Source organism: Taurulus bubalis, assembly GCF_910589615.1.
Source record: "Taurulus bubalis genome assembly, chromosome: 8".
NCBI classification, from domain to species: domain Eukaryota; kingdom Metazoa; phylum Chordata; class Actinopteri; order Perciformes; family Cottidae; genus Taurulus; species Taurulus bubalis.
Genome location: NC_136596.1, coordinates 16,555,605 through 16,582,451, shown reverse-complemented (window position 1 = coordinate 16,582,451; position 26,847 = coordinate 16,555,605). Strand labels below are relative to the sequence as shown.

General features: G+C 40.1%; 1 protein-coding gene across 1 annotated transcript in view; it reads right to left on the bottom strand.

The window, feature by feature from the left end:
- The window catches only part of LOC306740530 (transmembrane protein 132C), a gene marked incomplete at both ends in the record, with an annotated part of 127,356 nt that extends 105,429 nt beyond the window's left edge, over nt 1-21,927 (bottom strand). Inside the window, one exon of the mRNA XM_079222713.1 lies at nt 21,882-21,927. Within this exon, the coding sequence (XP_079078839.1) occupies nt 21,882-21,927 (46 nt within the window). The remainder of the gene's footprint in view (nt 1-21,881) is intronic.
- Nucleotides 21,928-26,847: the final 4,920 nt, after the last annotated feature.

Below are 26,847 nucleotides of genomic sequence, written 5' to 3'. Positions count from 1 at the left end.
GTGTGATTACACTCCCTCAGCATACCACAATCTTACTGCTCGCTGCCAGAGGATTTCTTTCCTCTTATCATCCATGTAAATCAATGTCCCGATAGTTTACAAATCAGACAGGGATTTGTGATTCATGGTGCCCCTCTCTTGACCTCAGTGCTGCTGTCCCACTGGGAGTGCAAGGGTGCAGGCAGGCTGCGACCCTCAACCCAGGGGCAGCACCAGTCCTACTTCGGGCATCAGTTAGCTTCTCCAGAGGAAAACACTCTCATCCGGACCGTGTCTTTACGACAGGGAACACAGACGTCTGGGCAACAGAGCAATTTGTATTTTTTTCCTGAACAAGCAGGAGCCATGTGTTGTTTGCTGGCAATAGGCATTGTTGTATACGTGGCTTTGTGCTGCTGACAATTGAAAAGCTTGATAGTCCGGCACGACACAACAGTCGGGCACAAAGTCATTGTCTGGTCCCTTGGTACTGTGGTAATGTTACTTTCACTCTCATGTCTGGGCCCTCTTGTCTCAAGTAAAGTGAAAGCAAAGTGCTCTCTCCACTGGACTGCGCACCTTACTCACTACGTTCAAATGGGATGTTTCACAGCTGACAGACAGGACTCAAATGTGCTCAGACTTTTGCTTCTACAGAAAACATGGCAGATCACTCCTCATTAAACATCATTTCAAAATTACGCTCATGATTTATGACTGGACATGTCATTGTTGTTTAACTTAGATATTTTACATTGTGCAGCGGCTCTTGTCATTTATTTATCTAGGGACCAAATTATCCACTTGTTAGAATATGATAAAAACATTACAAATAATGAACTTCTAAAACGCTACTCTGTAAATATTTGATGCCAGACTAGATCAAATTAAGAACCAGACAAAATTAATGAGTCTCTATCTATTTCAAATTACAAGTGCTGTAAACATGATGAAAGGGGGAAATAAAACTAAAAATGGAGAATCCAATTCTAATGGTCTTGGTATGTCTGCACCAAACTGTTACTGTGTTAAATAGTAGAATTTACAGTGTGTCTAATTACTTTTGGACAATGGGGATCAATGATAAAAAAAGTCAAACTTGATGTTAACTTAGCTCAAACTATTTTTTAAATGACTTTAATCCATGCTTGTTTTTCTGTTCAGTGTGTGTGTGTGTGTGTGTGTGTGTGTGTGTGTGTGTGTGTGTGTGTGTGTGTGTGTGTGTGTGTGTGTGTGTGTGTGTGTGCCTGTGCGTGTGTGTGTGTGCCTGTGTGTGCCTGTGTGTGTCTGTGTGTGCGTGCGTGTGTGTCCAAACAGTTGCGAACCAGCTCACCTAGCAGCAGCCTAAGCAAACCGTTTCTCTGAACAGTTTCTGGAAAGAAAAACATTGAATATATAAACTACAATAATCCTATCGCAAGACACATAAAGCCTGGAAATCTCCAAACCTAGATCCAGTATAATCCGAATCAGCACGTCTGTGTTAGATATTGGAATTAATAAATTATACAAAGCTATTTCAAGAGGAATAGCTTCCTCCTTTGTTCTGGGGAGGAGAAATCGAAAAACACAGTACAAACGTACTTTTCAAACTCCAGTGGTTCTTTGTTTTTCTGTGCAGCAGGGGTGTAGCTCAGATAACTGGACCCCCTGAGAGAATATTGCTCACGGCACTCCTGTTTAATAAAAGCTCTCTTTTGGAGTCTGTGTGGGCCCCCTCCTGCTGTGGCCCCTACAACTGGCTGGTTATAATGTCCCTTTGGCCAGCTTTCACTTTACTTCACTTCACTGGATTGTTTATTAGCCGAATGTGCACCATTAACATAAGTGTGCAGCATAATGTTCAAAGGATTAGTTGGACATTTCACAAAATAATTCTGAAAGTTTTCTTTCCAAGAGTTAGATGAGAAGATTGATAGCACTCGTCTGTACAGTGAATATAGAGCTACATCCATAAGCCAGCGAGCTTAGCATAGCATAAAGACTGCAAAGTAGGGGAAACAGCGAACCGGGTTTTATCAATTTGTAACAAAATGCACCTACCAGCACATAAACCCATATAGTTAACATGTTAGACATTGTTTGTTTAATCTGCACAAAAAACAAAATGTAAAAACAACATGTTGTCGTTTGTAATTCTTTTACATTCAGACAGAGCCAGGTGGCCATTTCCCTGTGCTTCTAGGCTTCACAACCCAATTAATAAACAGATGACAAACATCCTGAGATGTCTCGCTGATCTGTTGTTTCCTCAAACCTGCCAACAACTCATTTTGTATCTCTGTTGTCCTGGTAAGTTCTTGTTTCGCCATGATGAGTCTGATAAAGGCACCAAATATTATGTTCCTTGAACACTGAAAGTTGCTGGGAACACACCAAGCACACTGGCTTCTCATTTAACTCTGTGAAGAAATAGGAATTGGTCCATTCTTCTTGAAAATCCTAACACTTTGTGTCCTCTTTTCTACTGGAAATGACTCCTGCATGTCAGTGTGTCCCCAGTGGACAAATAGGAATAGCAATGCATTTCATTGCAGTTGAGCTGGAGAAATATTAATGGGGAATGTTAAAAGATGCCAAGTGTACCAGTCAGATTTCTTCCGTATAGGGGGAGGTGGAGGGATGCACATAACTATTAGCTGGCAGAGAAATGCTAAGGCAAAGGAAAAATAATGATAATTCAACTGAGAAAAATGTCTATTTCAGCATACACTTTATGATCTACATCATGTATAATTAAATGTTCCTATTGTGTGGCATTAAATTGTAAAACGATTGGCAGCATTTTGCTGAGCCAGATAAATTCAAATGTTTGAGGCTCTTTCTTCATTTCCAGCTTTTAATAAGATGTATGTTTTTTCTTTCTCTCTCAATTGAAACACTGTTGAAGCTGTATTTCCCCCATGAAACAGCTGTCAGGACCTCTCACCGATGAGACCCTGGTGATTTCGAACAAATACAGAGAATGGTTATTGGAAAATGGGCATTATTAAAGCACTGTATGGCTGCACAAAAGTAGTTATTTAGATTTTCACACAGGCCAAATTGGTTGGTCCAACACTGTGGTCCAGATTGAAGTGTCTAAACAATTTCTGAATGTATTGTCATCAAGTTCTGTACAGATATTAATGGTCCCACAAGGATGAATCCTAATAACTTTGGCAATCTCCTGACATTTCATCTTATGCCACCAGCAGGTCAAATGTTTTACTCATCCAGTGAAGCATTCCCATATCTACTGGATTGCTTGCTACAAAATTCTGGACAGACAATCACAGTTCCCAGATGATCCTTTGACCTTTCTTCTAGTGCTACCATGAGATTTACATTCATGGTTTTGAGGGAACAGACTTTAGTTCTGGCCATAACACAGCTCAGTGGAAAACAGGATCTACAATCTCTGTCAGCACTGGTCCAGTTTCTGTGTAATGTAGTCTCTACGGCAGTGTACAAGCATACAGAATGTAAAAGCCTTACACAAATATCGGCTACAATTAGTTTAGTTGTCACTTTAAAATATCTGATGCCACTCCCACACATACAGTCAATTTAAGTTTTCCAGTTTCTGAGGTTAACAGTCCGAGGTTTTCCTGTCAGACACGGCTGTGTAGAGGTGTGCAGGGTCTCAGGTGAGTGTTAACTAGTCAAGCAGCACCCCTTCTATACCCAGCCAGGCTCACTCATCCCACCACCGGGGCTCCACGCTAGGATATGTAGAGCTCGAATAGGACTGGCGGAGCGAAGAGCAGCCTTCACACTCACAGAAGCTGAGTAAAAAGCCACAATAAAGGACACCAGGGGAGGAAAGGCAACATTCCTGCTGTCCACTCCTGGCTGTCGTAACATGGGTGGACACAGAAGCGAATGGCTGGCTGCTCTGTTGCCTGTCTTTATGCTTCATCACACATGTCAAGACAGACCAGAAATAAGCAACAAGGACAGAATGCTTAATGGGAAGTAGCAAAAGTAGATGGTGAGCAACAATGGACAAAGTAATAGAGAAAAGGTTGGATGTTTTTGTGATATCCGAATTATCTTAAGATATTCAGTTTTGAATGATCTCCTACACAAGGGTCACATACAAAAGGATTTTCAGCACGTTATTGCAAAGCTGTTGTTTGTCGAGGTTTACAATTACACTGTCTTTGACCCACATCCTGACCCTGAATCATTCTGAGCTTTGTCATGAATGCCAAACAGGACAATCTTAAACATGAGGGATGACTGAAAGCTCTCTAGTCCCATTGAATTACCCACATCATATTTCTCTCCATGTTCTATTAATAAGGGCTATTGAATTTGTGACCATGCGTCAAGAATAATAATTACACTATTTCCTTCAAGGATCATTTGCAGATGATTTATCCTTTTCAGTCACCAAGAAATTCAAGAAAGAAGGACTAGGAAAGTAATCAATACATGACACAGTATGGTTTTACTTCATGCCAGCTTCCATAGAAAAGAAATCATTCAGGCACATAGAGGTCTGTGGAGTCCGCCCAGCTGTAAGAGCCATAGAGGATGGAGGTAGGGACACAATACAACATTTTAAAATCTTCTAAGGGAATATTCTACACAGATGACTCTTTATCTTGGAGATGAGCTGAATCCAATGCACAATGATTGCTCTTGATTAAGAGTCAGTTTAAATTTGTTTAAAGTGTGTGTGTGTGTGTGTGTGTGTGTGTGTGTGTGTGTGTGTGTGTGTCTGTGTGTGTGTGTGTGTGTGTGTGTGCGCTAGCAGACTATCGAGGGACCTGCTGTTTGTTGCCTCGCCGCTAATGGATGGCCACATTTAAAACACTAAGAGCTAATAAAGAGTAATGGGCCCGTGCCTTCACAAGGGAGGAGGACGAGCTATTTTGAGTTCATGAGAGAAAGCGTCATCTCGGGGATTAAAGAGTATCGACCGATGAAGAGTAAACACTGCAACGTCGTGCCACTGGCCTGCTTGGTGAAGCTGTGGATGCAAGAGGCAATCCCAAATAGGCGCCGCTGTTAGTGGGATGGTCATTGAGGATGTTATTATGGGATGCTAAGAAGGGCCTCCAGGTGCTGCGAGGTGGCCTGATATGTCTGGACTAGTGTTACCACAGCAGGAGACTGCAGACTGGATGGCAAGAACCCTGAGCATCCTGGGCATTCTGCGGACAGAGAACAGCTCCTCTTTTGTTCCACCCAGTGCACATGGCTGGAGGGGAAAGGGGTTGAGAGCTTTTGGCTTGGGTTGGGAGCGTGAGACAAGAACATATCTGTGTGACAATCAGTATTCACATGGGCCCTCCGGACTTCACTAAAACATAAACTGAGCTCCTTAATGAATCTCTTCCCCTCCCACTGGCCTTTATTGCGAAACGATATCGTAAATCAGGCTAAATACAGAGGCAATCGCCGGGCCGAGTCAGTCGGCCTCTATGTGAGTGCAGAGGGACATTTAATGGTGATTGAGCTCTGTTAGGGCAGAGGAACAAGTGGATACAAATACAACCAGGACTTATTGGCCACCTACTGATGAGAACTACGTTAGAAATTATACAATTACACAGCAAATAGTATTCTTGGGGCAGATTACATGACGATTGATAGGAATCATTGAAAAATGGAAATTCTGATCTGTTACTGTAATTCACATTTCAATGTTCTCCAACTCTATCATAGTTCCCCTCGTTCAGTGGTATCACCAAGAAATCATGTTAACACTGCACTAAATCAAGGAACCAAAGAAAATCAAGCAGTTTGATTATGAAGCCTGCCTTTGAAAATGCCGCTTGAAAATGAAGTAGCGTCTCTCTGATGAGTGTGAGGAGGCTGCATCTGATAATGAAAATGGGTGTGAATGAAAATATGTTTCTCTCCTGCCAGGGCCAAGACACATCAACTCAAACTTTTACAAAGCCAGCAAAAAACAGAACGTCCGAGTTCAACTGTGGTCGAATAAAAAAATCTCACAATGAACAGTTGTTACAGAGAAGCCAAAATCGGGAAGTCTTTGAAATGTTTGCTGAGGGACCTCAGGATAATAGCTGTAAAATCTGTAAATTAATTAGATCCCTTTATATATAGTCAGTACAGAAATGTTCCCAAATCGCTTTATTTATAGGAAGGTGTGAAAAACAGAGCTCATAAATGAAAGAGTTCTCTAGCACAGTGTCTTTGTATGCTTAAGTACCTCCTTATCCAACCGTGCTCCCTCCCCAAATTTACTGGTAAACCTCTCCCTAAGGTCACCCACATATAGGATGATATATTCTGCCTGGAGCTCTCCTGACAAGGCTGAATCCCTATAAATGCAGCAACACGGCAAGACTCTCTCCCTGAGTTCCTAAGAAACTTTGTCTTTGTCTAAGTTTTACTGCACTGGACATTAGGTGCATTCCATTTGAATAGACAATAATTATGATGAACATTTTCCCTAATTGGATAATACTTTGCAGTACTATTAGCCTATAAATGCTTAATGTCTTCATTTAAAACTGAATGGTGCATTTGGATAAATTGCTGAGTAAACTTTGGAGGCGTTACGAATGTATTTAATGTCATGAGAAAGATGTTAATTGAGAGAAAAAAATGTAGATAGTTCAAACTGAAGCAAAAATTTGTCTGCATACATTGAAGGTTCATCTCGAGCAAGAAATTAAGAGTTAGTAACAAAAACAGTTAATCACAGAATAGCAATGAATTAATTATGATATATTCTTGTCAACAATTCACTGGTGAATTCTGTTATGAAGACTTCTCCATGTGGTTGAAACAAAAAGAGAGGCCATTTTGAAAGCCAAGACTAAAACCACACCAACACCGCATCAGGCTCGGGCTGTGTATTGTCAACTACCTCACGATACGATATTGCGATGCACGTGTCATGCTACGATATATCGCGATATATCTTGATTTGCGATACGCTACATATTGCAATATATTGCAATTTCTTTAATGAAAATGTAAATTATAGAGCTGAAAATACATATACAAATATAAAATAAATAGTCTTATATATACTCTTATATATTCATAACTTTGGGATCACATAGTGCTGCTCTTCAGTATTTGGCCACTTGCTTGTGAGACACCATGTTGTGATTTTGGCCAGATCATGTGACAGGCTGGGAGAAAGCAATAGGCAGCAACATCTAGTGTTACAGGAGCAGAAGAGGAGGTTGATTAACACACACAGGGATTCAAGGCAATTTAAAGGACTTTTAAAAAATATCGTGATAGTAAGCTATATAGATAGTCGACATTCACTATTTTCGCCCGCCGATACAGAGGGGTACAGTCACGAGTCCTAGGTTTGGAGAGATTCCGCCTATAAGTCCGAAGGACAAATCCCTGGTGTCATACATAGGATTTGTTTGCCGCTATCAATATTTTTCAAACTTGCTAATGACTAAACACCCTCTTGCCAGTCCCACCAATGTGTTCATCATCATTATTTTAGGACTGTAGTGATTAATAGCAACGGTTGATGTTGCACTCCGCACTGGCTTTCTGTACTGGTCTTTTTGTCGTTTAAAACAAGTCATGGTCTCTATTTTCTGCTCTTAGTGAGAGCTGCACATTCTGCACTAAACTGTACCAAGAGACAAAATAAAAGCACAAATCTTTCACTTCTAAGTCTAAAGGGTCTTTAACAGTTAACCTACACACATGCACTCATCAAGATCTATCATCATTCTGCAGGGCTCTCAAGTTTTTAAGACAGGTAAGAGTGACATCTCTCTCTCTCTCCCCCCCCCACCCCCGGGACGGCGGAGGCGCGGCCGGGATTACATTTCACCCAGATACAACAGATACGTTTTTATGATTGGCTATTCGTGTAGTCCATTTCTTTTTATTGATTGGCAGGGGATTCGGGGAGACGTGCTTGATTCCTCCATGGTGAGGGCAGCGCGACCAGGTCATGTTTGCGCGCTGCGGCACATTAAATAGCCGAGAGTTTTTTTTCAGCGTGAGAAATACGATGTGTGGCGGGAGGGCGTGACTTAAGACCGAAATGTGTGACAGTCACGCTCAATGCGTGACACTTGAGAGCCATGATTCTGTGTAACATTATGGGTTCAAGGTCTTCATTCCCGAGTGGGTTGTTGTCAATGCAATGTCAGTGCAATCACTAGTTTTATATATATATATATATATATATATATATATATATATATATATATATATATATATATATTGAGTTTTCTAATACTTGGAAATATATAAATATTATGTTTTCTTTCCCTCCATAGAAGTGTCCATCTGGCCAACGTTGTCTAGTTCCCTTCTGCAAAGAGCGTTTTTTTGTAGTTGCAGATGGGTTGGCTAAATCTGCAGTTTAACCTAAAAACTGTCAGATTGGAAACTAACTCCATGAACAAGTAGATCTATTCTGGGCCAGGAAAAGAAAGCTATTAAAGTAAGGGTAGTGAAATGTTTATATTTAAGACTAGATCAGAAGGAACAGTGGTGTGCTTTCACACTCACCTACAACATTTGTTAGTTTTCACAAAATATTTCCAACTCACAATGCGACGGGGCACATTTTATTTACAAAAGCCACCCTGTCCAGCTGCCAAGCTGAATTGTATTTCAGTGACAGACAGCAACTCACTCCGCGCTCCAGCAAACAAGTCTGTAAGAATCCTAGAAGACTAGAAGATTCCTGTTGAGTGAAATTTTCAGACGTGGGCTTTCCATTGTTTTGAGAAAAAAAAAATAGGTAAGGGAACAGAAGCTAATTATAATTTTGGTTCTACAAAGATTTCTTGTATGTAGAGCTGCTCTGCAGGCAGAACAATAACAACATTACTGAGTTAATCCTCAATAGGCAAAGCTAAAGCACCACAGGTTTTCCTGGCTAACTAACGTCAGACTGAACCCCTGTGAAAAGCAGAGACGGGAGGGGGCAGCAAGTATTATGAATCCTCATGCTCTTGCTGTGAAAAAGGAAAGGAAAAATAAGTTAATCTTGGCATATTTAATTAATCCTGTTAGCCATTATACCTCGCTGCAACATGAGGGTCACAGATAAAGACAGCTATAGGAGTCGTGTGCAACTTTTCATTATCCTTGCTAGCTAGTCTGCTGTTACTGTAAGAAGCCAATCAATGAAGAATGCGAAACAAAATCGTACCTGAAGCATTAGCTTGTTAATTAGCACTAGTAAGTAGTACAGTCCATTACTACAGTACTGCACCATTTCCTTATTAGTTCACCTCTATTTAGCTTTAAAAGAAACTAACTGTGATGGGGATGTAATCAATACAAAAAAAAGGGTCAAATGTATAAACGAATTAGAGAAACTAACTATTGGCGTGCATTCATCTACACATAATGTTTAGTAGATTAGATTTAGAAAAGTTGAATTGCAGATTTTTCCCTTTACTGTTTTAATGTATTTCACACGAAGAAAAATAACACAGCTCAGTCTTATTGTAACAGAGAGACAAATAATACATCTTAAACATAAATTCTTCTGAAAATCTATCTATTGTTACATTAAAACACATAAAACAGCACCTTTAAACCAACAGCAAGTGTCGTCCATCACACTGTAATGAGAGCTAGCTTGCACAGCCCAAAGTAAATATGCTAGCAAATTAGCTCACTTGCAAAAGTGTGAACCCTGTCAATCACATGTCCCGGATGTCCCTTCTGAAACATTTAACTGAAGTCCAAAAATAAGTTTTGGAGTACTGTGATGTGAAACACTATTACTGGAGATAATAATGACCTGTGGGCTTTTGGGATGTCTCCACATATCTTCGACAAGCTCTGACATTACTCTGAAAACCATTAAACACTCAGGTGAGAGAGTTTATTATCACCTGATCCATATCAACTGAATACTGCTGCAGTGGCGCTGCTATCAGACAGCTGAGGCTATGGTGCTTCCAGGTGTAAAATATTACTAACTGTATAACTTTGACACAGCTGCCTCCCTTCATAAATTTGGTGATGCGCTGAAAAATGTGCTATAAAAACATCATTACATTAACAGTGTTGCCAAAAATCTGTATGCCTTCCATGCCCAAGACAAGACAGTGATATCTTCGTAAATGTAATATTAAAAGAGCTGTTTATATTTAATAAATTGAAGATCCTACACCAAAAGCAGGACCTGCAAAACATTTTCGTATAACATGCAATAGCCTTTTGGGGCTGTTAGCAGGACTGTAATTTGGTTTCCATTCTCCACACTAAAGGATTCAGCATTTCAGTTCCGTGCACCCAGGGTTCCCACTTCCTTATTTATAAACAAACCAAGTGTGAAGTCACATGGACTGACAGCTAACTTGCTCATTGGATGATTATGGGTACTTGTCAGCATAATACTGTAAAACCTGTGAAAGAAAAAAAAAAAAATATTTAGAAGCCTGACAGCAAGTTATTCTCCACTTCTATGCTATAAGGCTTGATATATTTTCTCTGGTGGTTTGAACCGCAAAGAGATAATAAAGAAAAAGTAGGACACAGTTGGATCTGCAGTCAAGAGTACAGTGTAGCAGGTGAATTTGTCTGGATTAGCTTTCAAAGAAATGTCACATATGCATATCCAATATCAATACATTATTTTACTGGTCCATGTTGCTCACATCACACCATGGTTTGACTGAAAATAGATCCAGCCCTACCTTTGTTGGTGGTTTCAATTCAAATTAGCAGTATTCAGAGCAGATTAAATCGACAACAGACCCGGAGCAGTTTTATCCGGTCATTTGAATCAGCGTTAAAGTAAATAAAAGGAGACATGCAGAGAAATCTCCAACCAAGAGTGTGTAAAGACCACAAACATGAATGTAATTACATTCTTATTCTACATTAAGACCTATTGCTGCTGCCCAGTTGTTACAGCGTTGTTCTATTCCTTACAACATGAAGAGATATACAAGTTCCCAGGTCTTTCTGTGAAATTGTGCGCAACTCCTGAACTCTTATCAAATAATGGATAGAATGTTCCTCTACAATACACTTTTTTAGGTTTTATGGACTCTGTATGCTTTTGTGTGAGAGGATTTGTATTTATGTGTTTTGTCTCTTACTGTTTGTCTCAGCGGTGAGCTCATGTTTAATGTGCCATATCACAGCGAGTGATTCTTCACCTCTCATCTGTCTTCATTCACAGGAGACTGGTGTCTCAGAGATCAACCCACCTCTATCTGCTGGTCAGCTCACTGTATATTCCCAAACATATTTATAATTCGGACAAAAGTTGCTTTGTCGAAATTCAGGTCAGATCCTGAAAATGTCTTTGGATGAACAACTCATGCTTCCACCTCTGAAAAGACCAGATAAGAGCAGCATGCTCAGTTGTTTTATAGATCTCCTTATCATGCGGTACTTTCTTCTCCGCTTTCCCCTGTCCTTTAGCATGGATATTGTTGAAGCAGTCATGCTTGCTTCAAGAATACAAGGTAGCCCAACTTGTGTGATACACTTTGCATCCTCTGTCAAAATAATATATAACAATATAAGCTGGTGTTAGTCCCTCCAGACTGGCTATACAAAATACAACCGGACAGAGAAATGCTGTAGGATAATTTGTTTCATCAACTGGTAACAAGCTTGCGGTTTCTTCACTCTGGCGGGCTAAATTAGCCATCCTCCACATGGCATGTGCAATTAAGGATGGAACACTGATTACATCACTCAATTTCAGCGGTTGCCTTACTCCCAAAACATCTAATTATGGGGCATTCACACAACACTCTTCAAGGTTCTCCGAGAAAACAAAAAAACAGTATGAAACTACACAGCAATATTAGTCAACTGCAACCCAGCAGAGCAAGCAATTGCCAACTGCTTGTTTGCATTTATCTCTGGCTTATACAGGGAAATAGTTAGTGTCCTGTGAGCGAATCATGTGAAGGCCTCCATCACAATTCTGCATTTTGCCAAATAGATTCCACCGCCAAAAAAAGATTCAAATCTTAATATTATTTTGGCCACAGGATTTTTTTTAAACTCATGACTTCTATGCTGCCAATATGCTTGTATAATTTTTAAGTCGGTACTATTTTTTTTATGCTGCAGAAAAAATGCTGCTAAGCTTTTAATGGATGCAAAGTCCACCGCCATGTTATCCTCCCTCCACTGCCTGCCAATAAAGGTCAGAGTCAATTATAAGGTTTTAACCAGCACCTTCAACACAGTCAATGATCTGTATCCAGTCTACATTTCTGAACCTTCAACCCAGAAACCCTCTTTAATAATTGTACTTTTGGGAAGCTGTCATGCCACTGTGCGTGCATCCTACAGTTGCAGTCCAGAGTAGAAGAGTAATATACTGTATGTTACTCCTTTTTGCAAACGCACTAAATCCAGGTAAAGAGGAACCTTATTTGAAGTGTAATTTGTAATTTACTCATTAGCAGGAATTTTGCACAATGTGAAAGGGAAAGCAATTGTCGGTTTACTGAAATGTGAAATAAATATATTTACAAATCAATAATTGTGATTAATAATTGCAATTAGCAATTTGGCCACAGTCACTCAGTCCTACTTGGTCATAAACTAAAGTATTTTAATTAAAATATTGGCCTGATCATGGCTCTAGATGAGAAGGGACAAGATGTCATGGCAATCCATCCAATAGTTGTTGAGACATTTCACTCAGAGAAATCACATAAGTAGGGATAACCCCGGGAACACGGTTCTAAACGGGAATCGGTTCATGGCAGACACACATCATGGCAGAGAGAACAAAAATATGTAAAGTGTGGCTACATTTTATTCCAGTAGATGCTGATAAAATAAATAAATAAAACTCCTACAAGTAAGGAATACCAGAAATTTATCTAAACATTTGACAAACAAGCAGAACATAAATCTGCAGACATGCACAGGTTTGGACTGTTTTGCGAGCAGCCGTCCATCCTCACCCACTGCAGGTAGCGTTAGCGATGCCATACGGAGTTTGCTAATAAGAATAGGTCCATAAATTAAAACTAATAATTTAGCTAATTGTTTAGCTGCGAATGTATTTTAAAGATGTTGGAACTTCTTATAGTGCTGCTCAAGAAAGACAATTTCTTTATATAGAAGAAGAATAAAGCAATGTTGATTCTTTTCTTAATTAATTGTCTTCTTTTCTCACAATAATAATAAAAAAAATAAAAACAAGAGTATAAGGAAGAGTTAAGGAACCGAACCAATAAGCAGAATCAATAAGATTACTGGTCATTAGGATTCACCCTCTGGGCATCATTAATGTCTGTACACATATTTCAGTCTGGGCCAAAGTGGTAATAGAGAAACAGGCCGACCAACATTGTCATCCATAAAGCCATGATACTAGTATGAAAAAAAATGAATATGATCTAATATACTGGTCCAAATTGTAGTCCTGAGCAGGTGGCAAAGACACCATTCAGTGTTGCATTAACATACATTGTATTTCCCAATTTGAATTCAACCCATCATTATCATTGGGGTCATTCTGTCTCAGCGTGGTGTGGCTTTTTTCAATTTGTGTGAAATTAGAGGCCTCGAGGGTTAAGAAGAGAATCTGGAGGAACAGATAGTGATTCAGAACAAGTTGCGGCCGGATTCGCTCACTGCCAGGGCTTCTCCTCCTGGCCTGTGCGACACCATGAGCCCCACAGGGCCAATGACTGACTATTGCCACACTGTCAATGTTGTGACTGAGCAAATCTAATTCTCCCTCGTCATCAGCTCACTCTCCCCCAGGATGAGAGAAACAAAGAAGCATCGATGCTCCAAGCTGCCAAAAACTGAGGACTGCAGGCTGCTAGACAGCCAGCCCAGGGCAAAATGACAGTGTGAAATCCTTGCTACACATATAGAAGACTACATAAGGGCAATGCTTTTTAGATCCAGAAAGTGAATGTGCGTAAGAGGACTTTTGTGCTCTTTGTCTATAAACATAGTCACGCTGACTCAGTGAGTTCCCTCAAGGGAGTTCATTAAGTTAGAGCCACTGCTGACTAACTTGTACACTGATTGCACTCGGAGGTGGTATTACTTTCACACTGATTGGGAACCAGTGATTGTGTCAAGACCGATTGGGGACGCAGACATACACTGGCATTCCAATTACACCAAGTACCATGTAGCCAATGGTCAGAGCGTACTTCAGGTCATTTACATTTAACAGAGTTGTAATGAATGAACACATGATTGTTCTGTAAATGTATTTATGTTAGATATCGGCTTTAAAAATCAAGGCTGCAAATATTCATCACATCCCATAATCAACACCCGGCATTTGAAAATTAGTTTGTCAGTTGGTCAAACTTGAATGCATATTTATAAATGCCTGTGTATAATAAAACACCACACTGTATGCATTGTATATTTGCATTGAAGTTTGCCAGTGAATGATTTCTATTGTCTTTATAAACACACAACATAAGCAAACATTTTCTATAGGGATCCCTTAAATTTGGTCATTAAAGCTGCACCACTCAATATTTTTATACTAACAATGGATAAGAACTGTCTCTAATGCTGCGTTCACACCAAAAGCTCTGCACATTTTTCGAACGAGTAAATTAGATACGAATGGTGGCGAACAACGCGAATTTCCACCGGGCGGCGCGAATGACGCGGAAATTTGAATATTCGCAAAGCTTTTAGTGTGAACACAGCAAGAGATCTTTAATGGCGATAAACCCAACTGACTTGGCTCCCCTCAGAGCATTTTTCACTAATTTAATCTCATCAACTGTGTTTGCAGTCGAATGCAGCTGTTTTCAAGGATAAACCCAGTGTTCGCAACTTGTCAAGCACAAAACTGCAGACAAACAAAGTTAACAACTGGCTAATGAACATAGTGGAGCATTTAGCAGGTAAAGAGCAAGACATTTCCCTCAGGAGTTTGTGGAGAGCAAAACAGTTAAAAGGAGAGTGAGTGTTCGACATTTGCTGTCCTGAAATATGACTTCTAATGAATGCTAATATTGCTCCGTGAGGTTACTGATTTCTAGCAAGTTTGCCATATTAGGCCATATCACAAAGCGGCACACACCGCAAAGCAAACTGTCATTGCTAGTTCTGATGCAGTTGTCATTACCATGACCAGCGCTCACATTGTGTCATATACAGGGCTCTCAAGTTTTTAAGACAGGTAAGAGTGACATCTCTCTCTCTCTCTCTCTCTCTCTCTCTCTCTCTCTCCCCCCCGGACGGTGGCGCGGCCGGGGGGGATGGGGGGGGGGTTGTGAAGGAGGCGCGGCCGGGATTACATTTCACCCAGATACAACAGATACGTTTTTCTGATTGGCTATTCGTGTAGCCCATTTCTTTTTATTGATTGGCAGGAGATTCGGGGGAGATGTGCTTGATTCCTCCATGGTGAGGGCAGCGCGACCAGGTCATGTTTGCGCGCTGCGGCACATTAAATAGCCTAGAGTTTTTTTTCAGCGTGAGAAATACGATGTGTGGCGGGAGGGCGTGACTTAAGACCGAAATGCGTGACAGTCACGCTCAATGCGTGACACTTGAGAGCCCTGCATATATCTGTGTGCCTGTGTGTTAAAATGAGGTGTCTTTAGGCGCATTGTTGGCGCATTGCTATCTTGAGGCAGCAGAAATCCTTTGCACAAGTGACAAACAAAAACCTGCTCGAAACGTCAACGGTGCTTTTAGCATCATTGGCTGCTAGCCGCTAGCTCAGCTCAGTTTTAGGTTTACAGTTAATTTCTCCCTGGCATTGACGAGTTAGTTTATGACATTCTGCCAGTAACATGTTGACTTCTTGCTTCTTCACACAATATTTAGTTTGTTTGCTCTCTGGTGCTTTGGAGAATTATGCAACGAACAACGCGTTGAGCATAAATGCGTTTGTACATGCGCGTAGCTCGCGCGGCATCTGTAGAGGCCTGCGCCACAGTACCTCGCAAGCTATAAACAAAGCTCGCCTCTTCCACCATGGCCGGACTTTTCTTTTTCTTTTATGACCTATATATACACTAAACCAATAAGTCTCGATAACCTAATATCGTCCAATATGTTGGCCCACACGACTTATCGGTCAGGTTCTCATGAGGATTACTGCAATGCAGCAGTCAAACTAAATCATATGGAACTCTTTATCTCAGCATGTAACATTGTTATATATACAGTAGTGATGAGGACTATGTGTGATGTTCATGACTGAAATTACATTTTTACATGAATACAAGTTTTAATTTAAGTAAATATATCCATGAATTAACCTCTTTCTATTACCACAGTGAAAGTGCTTTGTTGCTCTGTTTATGCATATTGGTGATACTTTGTCCCTGCAAACCAATATTATAACATAAATGTTAATTAATACTGATAAAGCAGCTGTTAGACACCACTATTGATACCTAAACTACAAGCTAAGCATGTATAAGATAATTCAGATATTGATATTTTGTCAAACAGGCTCAGTCAAACTGACATTTTTATTTCCAGGTATCTATAAATGCTTCTGTAGGGAAAAAAATGTCCCTTTGCTGGATAAATAAAATTACTATCTATCTATCTCTATATAAGTATGTCATGCCCTGCTGATGTAAAAGCCCAGAGCTGTTTAACTGACAATATATATGTTTATTCCATACAGTGATTTATTCTTATTCCCAAAATAGTTTCATTTTCTGATAATGGTGTTTGTTTCAAATGATGAAATGTGCTGTGTCAAAGGCACCTTTCCATCTACCATAATCCATTCCTCATGCAACTGCACAATGTTTTGCTTTCACAGATGAGAGGGCACAACCAACTCTCCAGCCTTGTTCCAGCAGCAGCAGACAATAGTGATTATTCACAAACAGAATGGACTGTTCATGGGTTAAAATGTAGATGCAATGATAGTTTTTAAGACTGCTGTTCGGCATTATTGCATGAGCACACAACTCTGAGTCACAGAGAGGTGCACCCCTCCCATTTTAACATAATCTCAACAATCAATCAGCCACACCACAAAGAAGTCAATGGGCCTTGACAATATGTACCTGTCAGATCATTGCCTCTAATGCATTAAGCTCTGATGCCTCTGATAGACAGTGACAGCTCTGCACACAACCAAGTGCTCCTCTCTCTCAGAGGTAGTGACAGCCTATTGTCCAGCCACCTTATTCAAATAAAAAATGCATAACCAATCGAGTTATGGATGCATCTCCGGTGACAGGAAGGAAGCAAGACTCTGCTAGAAACAGCACATGAAAAAAGCAATGCTATAATTGGCTGTAAAAATAGAAAATATGTCTCAGTATGCCTTGTACCAAATATTTTTTACAAACAGTGTGATTTTATATGTAATATTAATTACATAGTATTTTATTTAATTTAGCATAAATTCACATTTGTGCTTGCACTGAAGCCCAAAAATTACAGTACGAGGAAATTAAGTTATTGGGTTTATTCATATTGTTTACTGTAAGCCTTGATGCAGAATATATTACATCAATATCTAATATTGTGGGATACTGTCCTAGAATGTATTTATTTATTCAGAGAAAGCTCCCAGGCTAATGGCATTTTATTACTGTATTGAAGAAGGAAATACATAATCCTTTCATTACTTTAATGTTTTTCTTTCTAATATCTTATGATTCAATAGCTTTTACATTACAATAAACAGTGCACATGTATTTTCTCTCTCTTTCATGCAGAAAAAAAACAACATGCACAGTAAAGATATAGGGACATTATTTGCAAGAAATAAAGCATCACATTTCAAAACACTGTTGAAACCATGACAAACCAGAGTATTTTACACTAAGCTGTTGAGTGTTAGGGATAACATTTTAAACAATATCTTGTCATTGGTATTCAGTTAAGAATACCCTTAAAATCGTACTTAAATGTGATCTCTTTAGTGACTTCTCAGTAAGATATTAAGCCATGCTAGCGGTAGGGCTCTCAGGATAGCATGGGGCTTTGGTCCGGGAACAAATGTTGTCATGGTGGCTCCTAATGACGGACTTTTCCTCTTGCGCCACAATGAAGTTGACATTTTAGATTTTGAGTTAAATATCAAGAAAACTATTGAATGGAGTACAATGACGTTTTATGCAGACAGTCATGGTCCCCAGAGGATCCTACGGGCTTTGTTGGTCCTCTGACTTTTCCTCGAGTCCAACAAGGAGGTTGACAATTAAAATGTTGACGGTCTCAAAACTTTTATTGGCTTTAATTTGGTGCGCATTATTTGTGGCGCCCAGACAATGAATCCTAAAAATGTTGACGGTCCCATGTCTTTTCAACTAGCGCCACCATCAGGTCAAAACATTGATTTGTGCAACTTGTTGGTGTATGACCAAATATATGCAAACCTAATGTCACAACACCAGCCTCAGTTGTTCTTTGGGTTTAATGTTAGTTGGTTAATATAAGCATACAAACACATGCTAAACTTAGATGATGAACAAGGCGAGCACTGCCTGCTAAACATCAGCATGGTGCCATTTTTATTGTGAGCCTGTTAGCATACTGACCGCACAAGACAATCATGTCAAACAAATGTTTTAAATTAGAAGTTCTAAATCTGATATCTAGCAATTCTAAATTGAATTTTCAAGCATAGCTTGAGTTCATGCTCAAGAGTGAAGTTACATTAAAGTATGAGTTTGAGACAGCTTGCAGTCTGACACAAACTAGTGTTCTCTGGTGTTTTGCACCACATCTAGTCGACGCAGCACGACTGAAGCGTACAGTCTGGCTGTGAACGCCCCGACAGATTTATGAGGAGGAAGTCCTCTGTTCAGACACAACTATGAGAGAAAGCACAAACAGTGCATCAGCATTGCAGTGTTTGTGCTTTCTCTCATCAGGAGTTGTTTAAAGCTTTTACACAGATTTCCTCCATTCACCTTCCCTAATCACGAAACTTGATTAAATTGAATGTGAGATCATGGGCAGTTATAAAGAGGCAATTAACGCAAGGCAGATGTGCTTTGTGGGAATATTATAGGACATTACACTGATGATATATGAATTTATGGGGGCAAAAAAACTCAGTGATTGGAAAGCTACAATGTATGCCTCCCACAGACACACTAAGTATTATGAGTGTAAAAGAGCAATACATGAGATTTACTTGTGAGTCCACCTACTCAGTGTGTTTACGGTCATTAAACAAACAAAGGTGCTCAATTTGACACACAAACCATTGGCGTAAAACGTTTGTGATGGTTGGTAATCACACGGCAGAGAAGTCCAAACCCTGCTTAGGCTGTGCTGCTTGTGATTCTCCTTTCTTTTCTCCTACCATGAAGAGTACTGCGGGAAACACCCAAGCTACAGCAAAATTGAATTTGAGAAAAGGGAAAAATCTGCCTCTTTTTATCAGTGTCCTCCCTCACAAATCAAAAAAGTGCAGCACAGTGTGCTCAAAGCGTAGCTGTGAGATAGCCTTGAGAACAATACCACCAAGCCAGGGATTACCTCTTTTCATCTGTAAACAAACACCATTACCGAGCTAATGCCAACAAACAAGAACAATTATATTACAGGTCTTAAGTCTTAATACTAATTTACACCTTAATGATAAAATGCTTCTTATACAAAAATAATCGCTAATCTGTTTATGATTTGAAACTGAATTTAGGATTAGTGGTTTTCGATGAGATTTCCGGCAATCATCTTTATTTATCTTCTTTATTAATATTTACATATATTGCTGTAAAACACTACGGCAAGGAGTAAAGTCAGGATGAAAATGTCCACCAGAATGTTGATGAAATTAGGCCTTGTGGTTATCTTTAATTCAACAAAAAAAACATCTGTTAGTTTAATGCCAATTTGATGTAATACAACGTAAAAGAAAGAAATACAAACGTGACAGTATGCTAACAAAGACATCAAGACCGTCGAGATTTTAAACCCAACATGTCATACAGATGACTTTTAAAAGTCCATTGATTTATGTCAGATTTTTCTTTTCCTAGTGAAAACAAACCATTTTCTGCACCTGCAGTAGCCTATGTCAACCCTCTTTCTCATTTCTTGGTCCTTGCTGGCTCAAGGACATGAGTTGCAAGGCTTAAGATAATGCCAGGGGCAGGAGAAGAGGAGCTGGATGTGTGCCACGGTGCAGGGGCGCAGGACCACAGCAGTGGATCTTTCAGAGGACAATTACAGATAAAAACTTGCCACTGAGAAAGAACCTCTGCTGGGTCGGTAAAATGTTGGTGTTCCAAAAAAATATATAATACAGGAAAAGACCAATCCTTTGTTGGGGATATAGACGCATGAGGACAGGCATATAGTAGGAACAAGAGAAGGCATGGTGCTTAGTACTTAAAGATGTAGACTGAAGGCTATCCTTGCTTTATCCCCTTTTGGATCATGTTAAGCTCAAGGATAAGACGACGGGAGGGAAGATTGGATATTCCACTCAGGAATCCCAGCGAGGTGTCTCACTGGAACACCCCTAGCGGGTGCAATCAATAGAGAGGACATACTTCTAAAATATATTAAATAAGGCCAGTTCTCTGAAAACAGAAAAAAATACCGTTAGACCTTTTATCTTCACTTTATCACGATGACATTGAGGCAATATTTCAGGTCTCTGTGCTGATAAAAAGTGTGCTTTTCCAAATAAAGTGTATAGTCACAGTCACACCAGAATACCAGAAGGTTTCACTCCCTAATTACGGCTTCATTATGCTGTGCAGGCATTTTTCTAGCATGGATTTGATCCTCTCATTTCCTGGAGTGTGTTATCAATTCCCATCACTTTTCACAGTGAGAATCTGTGTCCTGCAGCTTTATGACACACAATGCTCAATTAGGATCATACTGTGTATGGTTACTAGGCCTTTGCATATGGCAAAACATCATTACCGTGCACTTTCAGTCAGTGAGTCAGCACTGATGTCATCCTCTGAGCGGTGAGAAAGATGCATAATCAAGGTGTACGTGGACAAAAGACGTGTGAAATGCAGCTTGCGTGTTAACATCAACTTTCTGGAAATGCATGACCTCTAAATTCTATATGGAAATCAATGTAAATGTTTATTTTAGTTTGACCATAACTGATGATTCGCAATAGACTTTTGCATCAATAATCAAATGGTGATTCTTGGAAAGAAAGATGTTTGTCATTGCAGTTGATTTTACATGTAATACTTGCAGCTGAAAAACTTAAACAATCTAAAGATAAAGACATGATGTTTATAAACAGTCTTTTTTGGTTAACTCCTTTTGCCACAAGACAGACAGAAGGGAATAATTCGCCAGACCACTAGTGGCCCCTAGATCTGTGTATTCTGGCTGTAAATTGACCAAAGTAAATGCCACTCTCTTCCTTGTGGTAATTAATGACTGGCAAAACTTACATTATCACTGTTTTAGCAAAACATCTGAAAGATAGAGAAAAGGTCCTGCAAAATATATGTCCACAGAATGCAGTGATTATCACTGCTTATGTCATGTTGTGATTTGATATCTCACCACTGCACCTCTCTGTAACTTTTTCCATGACATGAGTATGAGATGCATTTTGATGTTATAACCTGATAAACCAAGAGGTAATACAGCCACAATGCCTCTGTTGCACAAGAGAATCCCTGTCATATTGAAATATGCATGAGATAAATGTCATTTAAGGCCAGAACTGCTCTGGGTATGTTGTACAGGTGCAGAGGGGGGGGGGGGGGGGGGGGGGGGTCTTCATAATACATAATGCATATCTGAACGGATACGGACTCTGATTTTTTGTCATGGAGTATAACTTAATTAGATACCACGCAAAATAACCCCGTGTGGCTCATATATTCAGATATGAATTAGAGCAGATTGACACCCACACAGCAGTGTGTCCCCCATGTGTCAGGTAGGATTTGTCCCAAATACCTGGCTTGAACTCGGCGACAGTTTCCGTTTAACTTCTTCATGTCTGGATGCATATTATTTGTAACCACAATATCCTCAGTGGAAACAATGGAATAGAACAAAGGCAGATTTAATGATATTGTGCTTACCTCCAAAAAGTAACACCACCGACTGAAGTGCAAGGATATGCAACATGTTTCCTTGAGTCGGTGTAGGCAAACACGAATTCCCCCCAAAAAATAGATGGAAGCCGAAATGGCTTAATTCAAAGAAAAAAGTCCTTCTTGCAGCCTCATTAGTAAAAATTAAAAAATCATATTTCTGGCATAAAATGTCTCATGCCTCATCCAGTCATTTGCAAATGCTAACAAAGCATAGTGCGTGGGGGAAAATAAAGCGAAATCCTCTTCACTTGCGTCTTATCTAGTTGTTTTTGTCTGGACAATTCAAGAACTGAAGAGAAGAAACTTGCGTGCAGCTTTGCATTACTCTTTGAAGCATTTTTAGAAGAGAAATACGCTGAGACGCCTGGTAGAATGACCAGTGCGGAGACGTCCGTTGTTATACATCTTCACAATGATTCTCCAAAAACAAATTTCTCCAAAAGCAGCCACAGTGAAAGCGTCTCAATCCCTTGTCCTCAGTTGGTCAGTTTGTCTGTTCTGCTTTCTCCGCATCACCAGGCACTTGAAGTTGGCTGCTATGCAGTGCGTAAAGTACAACACTTGGGGACGAACAGAAGCAGTTCCCACCCGGCACCATGTATGGTATAATATATAAAAGTAAAGAAGTTTAAATTGCTACACAGGTCAGCGTACATCCGCTCCCAGGCAAGTCCCGAGCGCAACTCTAGCAGCACGCAGCAGAGCGCGCGGAGCTCTGCAGCCAAATGTTCAGCTGCCACTTCTAATTACACTTTGGCACCAAGTGCTTCAAATTACCTGCTGAAGTCCGCTTTCAAGCCTTCATCTTACTATGTTTATGTAGACAGGCAATAGGCTACAGTTTCAGTGGAGCTTACGCACCGCCAGCCGTCCAATGCGCGTCGAGAGAGAGAGAGAGAGAGAGAGAGAGAGAGAGAGAGCGAGAGAGAGAGAGAGAGAGAGAGAGAGAGAGAGAAGCCGAGAGCCTTGACAATAACTCGCACAGGCACACATGGAGAGGCGTGTGGCACTCCAGCAGCACAGCATTCATTACAGGTGGCGAGAATACACATGCGTATTTGTATTCATCACTATTGACCAACTTCATTCTCATTAAACCCAAAAGGCATCTCCCCTAAGGTCATATATCTTCTTCCTTACGAAATGCCTTACACTTTCCCACCGACACCATTGCCCTCTGTGGACAAATAGAAGGACTTAAAAAGTTGATATCGAACATGTCCAATTGATTGCATGATTGCGCCACTCGGCATGCACTAGTGACCCCGTGTGGCAGCGAAGTGAACTGAACAGAGCTGCTCAGGCGTGAAGGAGGAGGACAGAAGGCAATGGACACGTAACACTGTGGGGCACCATTAAAGATCCAATTAGAAACCAGTGATTAAAGAGATTTACAGCGATAAAATCTCCAATTTGATGAAAGCATGTTACCAATGACACCTTGACTGCCATGTTATTCGCCTGAGAGAGATCCGTCACTACAGTGTGTTCACTCATGGCTGTGGTGCTCCACAGTGAGTTTCTAGTGTCCCTGTTACATTTTTACTTCTTCATTCTTTTTATTTTCCATACGTATTCGTATTCAAGGCCATGAGAGACATATATATGCTCTATCCCAGCATGCATCTTGAATGTATATAGCGGCCTTTAAAATGTTCTAGCAGACTATCTGAACATTACAATCTCTTTTCATAAGGTAACATCGTCCACTAAACATGTAATATGGGTAATAGCATACTGCCATCAGCAAACTCTGATGCAGCGATTTGTCCATGACTTTATCTAGTGAAGTGGTCATGTTTGAAAGAATTTTCAAACATGCAACTCCACAACGTAATTGTTACCTCTGAGTGATTTTTCAGAATTAAAACAACCTCAGATGGGAAAATGAAATGAAATATGGTTTATTACTGTAATCTGGTAATTGATTAAACTGTGAGCCAGGTTTGTTCTGAGCAGGCCAGATGGTGTTGTGAAGGAAAGATAAATAAAGATCCATGAACGCTAAATACGGAAATATCAGATGAGTCATCCACCAGTCGAATCATTCTTTTCATGAGTGTTTGTTTCATAGCGTTGCTTGTCCGCCATGCTGTGATCACTGTAAGCGGGGACCTAACATTCTGTTGGTTTGTACTTTGATAGTAGGAAAGAAGCTCATGCTGTTCTGGGATGTAATTAATGTAAGTATAATTTGACAAAGGAAAATCATGTTTATTAATCACAAATGAACTACACACTAAAGGCGACAAATACTAACCTAACCATTTTAAAACTAAAATGATGTGTACAATGTTCTGGCTATGGTACACCTCACAGACTTACATCAAAAACACAAATTTGATATATTTTAGTTACATGCATAAAGCTTGCAGGCCCGACTGAAAACTCATCTCACATGCTGCTAGTCCGTTTATCACAGCTGAAAAGCTAGACTAAAGTACATCAAGATGCGGCATCACAACCTATACGTTGACACTATTCAGCAGTTATGTATAAAAAGGTAGAGAGAAAAGAAATCACTTAGAGCACTACTTACATTCACACAGGTAGTGTGTGAATGTGACTTCCTTTAGTGGTTGTGAAGATGTTTTTGAAGGTAAGAGCAGATTTGAAAACCCTTTAAACACTAAATCATAGTTACAGCCTACATCTGTCCTTATTTAAGCCATCCTTTCAAACTGACTTCAAATTCCATTTGCTCCTTAAGGAGCCAAGCTTTTGCTTTCTCCTAAATGTGTGCAATTTGATCGTGGAAACTAATCCACTACAGCTGCAAGAAGCATTAGAGGTGGAGGGGACAAAAGTGTTGATGTAGAGCAGTCACTTCCCGAGCTGTAATGGTTGAGCTGGAACATCACTCACACAAAGGCTGGTAGTTGTCCAAAAGTAGCCCGTCTATAGCCTAACACTCAAACAAATCCCTTGAAGCCCACACTACACTGCGGTCCCTTCAACAGCTGGAAATCCGAGAGAGCACCAGACAGAGCCAGAATGGCTTGGGTTACATCGCCTGTGTAGCTGCAAGTCATTAAAAAGAAGTAGCTGAAACCCTGTCAGTCCTGCACATGGTAAGTCCATTTCCTTGGCTGCTGTAAAAACTCACACACCATCCATCCCCCTCTTGAAGATGATAAGTCACATTAAACTGGGGGGGAAAATGAAAGTTTAAAAAAAAAAGCCAGAGCAGTTGTAATAAATATTTAAGGAGAAATCTAGGAGGCACAAACACAAGCGACTGTGTCTTGACACGCCCACCGTTTAGATGCGCAGACCTAAGGACAGGTTTACGACTTCGATGTCTGAGGAAAGCTATCAAGTCTTTGATGTCGTGAAGAAGATCTGGAAGCTTTCATACCTTGAAAATAGACCCAAGACTGAAATGTCAGACGCACAAAGACACTGCATTTCCACTTTCAGACATCGGTTGTCAAATTTTACTTTTTTAAGTTAATTTTCCTGCAAGAGCAAATATTTTCTGATAAACAATTCCTGGTAAATGTGGTATATTTATTCATGTTGTGGGATATGCAGAAACAAAGAATACCATTTGGGTGAAAAGAAACACGACAGGCCGTATTTTTGAACTTTCCCATTGTCCCCATGACCTTCAGTCCTGTAGGTCCCTGGGGAATATACCATCCTATCCTCAATGATGAATCGTCCCCTGTATCTCCTTTTGGGGTGGTATACTTCATCTATGACCTTAACCAGCCTTAGTACCTTGTCCTCCAGTCAGTTGGTAGACAGGAGGCCCAAATTCATCACTACCTTTCATTGTTCTCCCCTGGCCTATCTGATGTATGATAGCATTAATAATAACCGCTGCAGAATGCCCTGTCGCCCTCTGCGCCTTGCCCACTCGCCGCCTGCGCAGATTACCACTAGCCATTCACAGCCCATTAAAACTGTATTTACTTATCAGCCTCTCTGGGGCCGTCACTCTGTTTTCAAGACTGATGCCCAGAGGGATGGCAAAGGGTGACCTTCCTGTAGCCCGCAGTGCTGTAAGTCACTAGTCTACTCCCACATGATGTGTCCTTTATTTTGCTGCCTAAACTCTACTGAAAGCAACGTTAGCCTCTTCCTATAACAAGACAAAAACAATTAAATAAACCAATAGAATGATACAAAAAGGGTGTTTATTTTAAGCCGGTATCGACCCTTGTTCTTTTTTTATAAAGGGTGAATAGTTAGATTAATACAATTATACAGCTCTAGTATCTGTCCATTGACTATGAAGCTATAAACAGCTGCCAGTTAGCTGAGCTTAGCACAAAAACAATGAGCCTGGCTTTGTCCAATGGTTACTAAATCTTGCCACTCACTAATTAACACATCATATCTTGTTTGTACAATAACTGAATTGTTATGTGTGTGGTTTTATGTGCCACCTGGGAGCAGAAATTTCCTGGAAATGTCAAAATATTCCATGGAATTTATAAAAAGCTTTCGAAACTGACTGTAAGCTAAAAAGCAGAAATAGCAAAACATAGAGATCAAATGAGAGTAAATACCTGAACATCCATTCTGCCCGTGGCCAGAAACACAAGTTAACATGATGCAATTTATGATGATTTCAACATATTGCTGTTCTGAAATACTTAAAAGACGAATATTACAATGCTATCAGGCTACAGTGACTGTAATGCAGTACTCTGTTACTCTAAAAGTATGTTAATCAGAGCAAAGAGTTTCCTAGTTGTGGTTGAACGCATATGTGCAGATTATATTTGACTGACAGTTGAGCAATCATGATTGCATAAATGGGAGAAGGTGAACTCCCCTCATTCTTCCTTAACCAGACAGTTTTTTTCTTATCAGTCAGAATGTGTCATAGTCTACTTTGAGTGTGCTTGTAACTTCCTCTGACCTTTAAAATAGCTGATTATTTCCATCCACAATCTTCACTTTGCAATATGCTGCCAGCACAAAAGGATATTAGGCCCTG